Genomic DNA, 6,774 nt, shown 5'->3' on the forward strand with positions numbered 1-6,774 from the left:
CACTCCAGCTAGCTTAGGAGCTGAACACATCAAAGAGACAGGGGAGGAGAAGGAAATATGGATGTCATGCTGCAGGAGGGTCCAGGATAGCTCTCAAGGCCACCCTGGAGAGATATCTCTGACTGAACTCAGAGTAAAGACCTGAGTACACTCAGCACAGGCTTGAGCTCTTCACTGTGCAGTTTGGATGACAGAAAGGGTCATGTCTGCTACATCATTGATATGAGTCACTGGGGATCAGTCCCTATAAATTCATCCTTCACTGTGTGGTGTAGAAGAGCCTGTATCACATTCTGCAATTCAGAAAATTAAAAAGAGACAAAATCTGGCTCACTGCCTCTCCTGTGCCACCGTCCCTGGTCCAGCAGCTTCTCAGGCAGGATTCTTTTGTTTGAAGAGTATCTTGGCAACATCAAGTTAAAAAATCATTCACTGAGTTTTCACCATTGTGGAGATACACAGAAGGTTGAAGCAGCGGGCCTGTATCTTTTATAAAGCTGAACAAAAGTAAAATTAGTAACAATTATGCCCTGCTTTTCCAACAGAAAGCAGTCTGTATTCCCTGTGAATAGTCTCTGATGCTACTATACCCAGTGACTTAGGTTTAACTCACTCCCAGTCTTCCAGCAGATTTGCTTCTCTGAGCTGTGGCTGAAACAGCTGAGCTGAGCTCCAGCCATTCCTGGGCTAAGCCATGCAGCCCCCAGTTCACTCTAACTCTTCCTTGAAGATGCACTTGGGCGCTGATCGTAGGTTGGCGTAATGGAGGCACAGGTATAGTTCCCTTCAGCACACAGCTAAGGGATGTCACCCCTGGCAAAGAGGCAGGGTAGAAAATGGGGACAGTCACCTCTTCATCTGGCACAGCAGGATGTGCCAGAATTTGTTCTGCAGAACCTACAGACTGAATTACAATTAGCTGCTAAGGCTGAGGCAGTCTAAAATGCCCACCAGGAGACATCCTAGCACACAAAACATGCACTAACAGAAGCAGCAGAACCCATTACTGCAAAGCTTAAATCCTCTCACCCCTCCCTTACTACTGACCAGTCCACATTTTTTTTATATGCCCAGCATTGTTGGGGAATACCTAGAGAGAGCACAGGGTTAATTGTGGAGTTTTAGCTGCCTCTGGAGGGTGACAAAGATTGTATAAATAAGATGTCATTCCTCCGTTTCAGAGAAGGAGAGATGAAAGATCATTTGGGAAATGCTGCGTATTCCTCAAATCCCACACTGGCCAATTCAAGCAACTAAAAACACTTCCCATTGCCAGCAATGCAGTGATGTTGAGTCTGTGATCTCTGGACAATTGTGGGTCTGTGGACTACAACCTGGAAAATAAGGCTTTGACAGTACATTTACCTTTCATATGGAGGGGATCCAAAAAAACATGAAAAGCTAAAAACCTACAGACTGGTGAAGTAGTTCTCTGCCAGCAAGAGGGGATAATCAAGGTTACAGTGAGATATTGAAAAATATCATAAAACAGAGAAAAGAGTTCTCCCCTCACCATCCATATTCACAGCATCACCTTTCAGCAATCCTCTGCCAATCTTTACCCACACAGATTCTGGGAGAGTGGGTCACTATAATAAACTGTATTTTTACTCTTTTATGTAAATATGTTACAAACCACTGGATTTTAAGCAAGTGTTCACAAGGCTTTTCAGCTGACACAAAGCTATCCTAAAAGCACTCCCACCTCTTATTTCAGAGAGGTTTGTAGGCTTGAACTGTCACATTCCCAGATAAGTTTCTTGCACATGACTACAGAATTGATCCACCAATTTTTTTTCTCTCCTGTTGCCAATAACTGCAGAATCACCTTCAGTTTTTTCACTGTTGCCAAATGCAGTTTATTTTAAAAGTCAGAAAACAAAAAGAGTTTACAATAAACGTCTGTATCTTTTTTACTAACACGGTTTGATCAACCATGTAAACTCATCCCAGGTGACTCATCATCAATGGTCAGGCTGTATTAGAGCAATCCCAAGCTCAGGCCATGAAATAGTTAATGAGCCTGTTTTTAAAAAACATTTTCTGGAAGTTGCTTTGGGAAAGACACAGATGTTTGTCAGAAAATCCTGAGATGTCAGAAAATCTAATCACTATTCATGGCGAACCCTTAGTTACTCATCAGTAAATCACTAAGGTAAGGTAAGATTCCCTCATTTAAAAAAGAGAATGAAGGGTTCTTGTCATTCCCCTTTATCAACTTTGACTACACATGAAATTAATCCGTGTATGCTTTATCATCAAAATCTCCTGTAAAATCAGGTAATACATGTAAAATACACCCGCAGCAAAATGGAGTTTAGTGTATCTGAGGAACTCAGTGCAGGCTTTGTAAAGTGAAATAGTTTGGTAGTCTGACCTCGATCCAACCAAACAGAGCCCCTTTCCTTTCAAAGGGACACACTTCAGACTGAAAAGCTAAAAAGAATCAGCTTTAGTTCATTTGGACAGACTCCTCATAAAAGTGCATCAAAAACCCCAAAATATCTTGCTCAATTACAAAAGCTTTTATTCTTGCAGATTCTTCAGATGATGCTCTTTAGTGTTTCAGAGAAAACAGTTTCTTAAGGGTGTTTCTGAGCGAGACTGTTAGGTGATGTTTTCAGTGCCTGCACTATTCAAGCTAGGGGAAACAACCAACAAAAAGAGCCCACACATGCACAAAGGAGATCGAAGATGCAGCCTCACTAGATGGCAATCCCTGGGCTGATCGGGTGCCCTCACCACCCCCAGAGTGCAGAGAGGGGCTCCACTGCTCCTCAGGAGTTACACATAAGTCTTTTGTTTGGTCTGTGTTGTCAGCTCCTTTCCATCCTTATTAGTCTTCTCATGCCAGGTACTCCTCAAATACAAATATATCTTCTGGCAGAAATATAGCCATACTTCGAAGAACACTGAGGCTAGATTTCTTTTTTTTTTTTATTTCACTGCAAGCTCCTATAAACTGAACATCCCTCTTTAAGGAACTGTTGCAGGATAGAGGCTAAGTTGAAGAAACATCTGCAACTGCTGCTCAGTCAGGCTGACTCCTGAATCCTGCCCCCAACTTCTTGCAAACCCACAAAGAACCCTTCCAACCTGGCAGCATTGGGAATGGGCTGCCATGCCAGCCTTGTACCAGCCCAGCTCTGCTGACAACCACAGGGCCACTTCTCCACTGGTTTTAGACAAGGTCTAAGCCAAGAAGGCTGATGATGCTCAGCTTCTGAGCACCATAGCACCACCTATAAGGCAGCAGAACACCAAATAAGTGAAAAACACTGGCAGGTCAGATACATGGCACTTCATGGCCACTTGGGAAAAAAGTTGAGACCTGAGGGCAACCAAACCATTCAGGTTTGCAATGTTTATCCCAGAATCTATTCCTGAAGACCTCTTTTTGACATTATTTGAACAAAATCCCACTGAAACCTGTGAGCCAGTGAAAGACACCTGAAACCAGAGAGCTGACAGGACAGGCTATCCGGATTAGCTCCCCAGTTAATACATATCTGCATATTGAGCTTTTGAGATAAATACATCCTAAATGAAAAAAAGGTTTCTTTCCTTAGCAGTGGCCACTGCATTATCATCACCCCCATCCTTTGTCTGGTCTGCTGAAAGCACAGATCTTGGGTGCACAGCTCAGGTGAGAAAAGCTGGGCAACAAGATTATTAGCACAGCACCATCAAGCTGAAATACTCCAAGCAGCTGCCAATATGTGCTCCAAATTCACATGTGTGAAGCAGTCGCTAAACAAACAAAACCCAAACAAAACAAAACAAAACAAAAAAAGCAAAAATAAAAACACATCTCCAAGCGAAATAACAAATAATCCCCTAGCTAGTCTTGCCTAGGCAGTCTCAAATGCAGTTAGGCCCAAGCTCTGCTGGGAGCTGGCAGCACACAGCTCCTGAATGCAAACTGGGAGGTTTGCCCAAGTGAAGAAGGCAGGACCAAACTCACAGAGTAGGACATTGTCCCATCATCAAAACCAGCAGCAGGGCAGGATTAACCTAATTTGTAGCTACCTTGGCTGGACAGGCTGCCCAATTATCCTAATACACACTCTTGTGAAGCTTAGTGAAATAAACTACTGCAAAACTCTTCTTGAAAAGTGCATGTCCTGAACAGCACTCAACCATCAGGGTGCTGGAGTGTTGTGGACCTTCATCCACAGTGGTTCCTTTGCATACAGCTTGTGGAGACCTTGGGCAGCTTTTGAGGAGGAAATTGGCAGCAGCAGTTACAGCTTTTGCTGTTTAAAAGTAAAATTAAACCATTGTCTAAAAAACATTACCTCCGTTTATTTCCAAAATATTTTCCTTCACCTCTCCACACTTCCCACCATCTTAACCCCAAGTGCCTGAAAAGTTAAAACTGGGTTGAAGAATGAAGAAAAACTGCTTTACCTTCCGCATTATCTTTTAAAAGGCAGAAGGCATAAGGATTTGTCACCACCGAGGGTAAAACCCCAGGCTGATCCGTATGTGGATCCCGTTTCAAAAACAAACAATCCACTTGGGACTGGCAAGGAGCCAGACTGCAGGATTGCCTTTGAAAACTTGCATCTCAATAGGAAACCTCCGAGAAGTTTGATCTGTTTTCATAACTGTAACAATTTTCATCCCTTGCCTTTGTAGTGTATTTTCGCTCCTTTCTTTCTACTAAGTTACAGAAACAGTCGGTACAAATGAAGGCAAAACAAGCACGGGTCGCTGTGGATAAAATACGGCATTTCAAAAGATTTAGGAAAGACAAAACCCACTGCCTGTCTTAACTCCTGCCAAGAAACCATTACAGAGGATGGAGGCGCGGTGAAAGCCCCGTGAACGGAGCGTTTCAACGGCAGTAACAACCACAGATCTCGGATCTATTGTGTAGCTTTATTTTTATAGGACCTATCATAGACTCTTTTACATAACTTAAATGATTATCAAATAATCTCCTGTACACAATGAGACCGAGCCGCATTGCTTTCTGAGCTTTGACACATTCCTGGAAGAAATCCAGCAGTCTGTAGGAATCACATGGCCGCAGTAGTTACAGTAAATTTTTGTCCCGAACTTAAGCCATCAATTAACTCACGTACCGCTTTAAACTGCCGTTTGCAAGATCCTGCAAGACGTTGTTAAAATTTCAGGACACTGAGTTTTGGTAGCAGCATTTTTAATTTTGCTTCACTTCAATTTTCTTGCCTTTGCGACCTCAGCTGAACACCTGCCAGCACTTGTGATGAACACGAGCCCGGGAAAAATGTTAAACGCACCCCAAATGTTGACGTGAGCTTTAGGTTTAGACTGAAATCACTGACGAGCGGTCACCACGGCCTTTGAGGAGTGCAGCCCTCGTCCCCAGGTACCTACAGGTACACCAACGCGTCCGCCTACAGACAGCCAAGTCCTGGCCCCCTACGAAGGAGGACGAAAAAGGGGGGCACCGGCCGCTACAAAAACACCTGAAGGAACCCAAAGTTTCACATTTTATTTGCAGCGTCCCCCAAAACCGCAGGAGGAGGAGGCAGCGCACAAGGCTGGATCCTGCGGGAGCCGTGGCCGCGGTTTCGGGTGTGCGGAGCCCCGTGTGGCCCTCGGGCTGCCCCAGCGTCCGTCAGCCCCGCCCCGGCGGACCCCGAGCCCCGCCGCCCTACAGCCCGGGGTAGCCCGTGCGGGGGTACCCAGCGCCGTAGTCGTAGGGCGGCTGCGGCGGAGCAAGCGGGCACTCGGGGAAGAAGGGGGCGAACCCCGCGGGCAGGTGCCCACCCGGCTCCTCGGTGCTGCCGCCGCCGCCGGGCACCGGCTCCGGGCCGCCGGGGTACAGCGGGCGCAGCGGCTCGGGCGGCGCCTTCCTGGGCGGGCTGCAGGGCGCGGCCGGGCTCCAGGGCGGCTCGGGGTACAGCAGCCCGCCCAGCAGCGGGTGCGGGCCGGCGGGCAGCGGCAGCTCGTACAGCCCGTGCTCCAGCCCCAGCTCGGCGGGCAGGCGGCCGCCGAAGGCATCGGGCGGCGCGGCGTGCTCGGGCAGCAGCGCGCCGTACTCTGGGCACAGCAGCTCGAAGAACTCGGACGCCTCGGCAGCCCCACCGCCGCCCTTCTCCGGCTCCTTGGCGGGCGGCCCGCGGGCGGCGGGCGCGGGCAGCGCCGGCTCCGTGAAGAAGGAGGGCGGCAGGTTGCGGTCCCGCAGCGGCACCTTCCGCGGGCCGCCCGCCGCCTTCTCGCCGCCGCCGCCACCGCCCGCCCTGGCCTCGGCGCCGCCCGCCGCGCCCCGACCCCGCTGCAGGGAGCCGAAGAGGGCGGCCAGGCTCTTGCTCTGCAGGCTGCTGCCCGCCGCCTGCGCGGGCTCCCGGCGCGGCGGGGGCCGGGCGGAGCAGGCGGCGGGCGGGCAGGCGGCGGGCGGCGGGGCGGCGGCGGCGATGATGCCGGTGCAGCGCTTGATCTGCTTCTGCAGGTACTTCCTGTGGTTCACCTTCCGCCGCGACTTCACCGGCCGGTCCAGCGCCAGCTTGATGTTGCTGGAGGCCGAGTCGATGAAGCTCAGCAGGTCCCGGGTGGCTTCTCTAAAGTCCCCCGCGTCGCCGCCACCGCCGCCCTCGTAGCCCTTCTCCAGGTCGGCATAGCCCAGGAGCCCGCCGGCGGCGGGGAAGCAGAAGGACAGGAGGTGGTGCGGGCTGAGCAGCGCGGCAGGCGCGGCCATGGCCGGCGGCGAACGCCGCCGCCCCGAGCTCCGACGGGCTCCGGGCTGCGACGGGCGATAGCGGCGGCGGCAGCGAGGAAAAGGCG

The 6,774-nt window shown here is 50.0% G+C and overlaps 1 protein-coding gene across 1 annotated transcript; it reads right to left on the reverse strand.

Annotated features, from left to right (window-relative positions):
* Positions 1 to 1,840: 1,840 nt before the first annotated feature.
* Positions 1,841 to 6,732, reverse strand: FAM181B (family with sequence similarity 181 member B). Its single transcript, XM_027884475.1, has one exon. The coding sequence runs from the start codon at positions 6,686 to 6,688 to the stop codon at positions 5,645 to 5,647; it is 1,044 nt and encodes a 347-aa protein (XP_027740276.1). The 5' UTR covers positions 6,689 to 6,732; the 3' UTR covers positions 1,841 to 5,644.
* Between the last annotated feature and the right edge of the window lie 42 nt (positions 6,733 to 6,774).

This window comes from Empidonax traillii, unplaced genomic scaffold (assembly GCF_003031625.1).
Source record: "Empidonax traillii isolate 1590-97213 ecotype Southwest subspecies unplaced genomic scaffold, ASM303162v1 scaffold146:size911690, whole genome shotgun sequence".
Classification (NCBI taxonomy): Eukaryota; Metazoa; Chordata; class Aves; order Passeriformes; family Tyrannidae; genus Empidonax; species Empidonax traillii.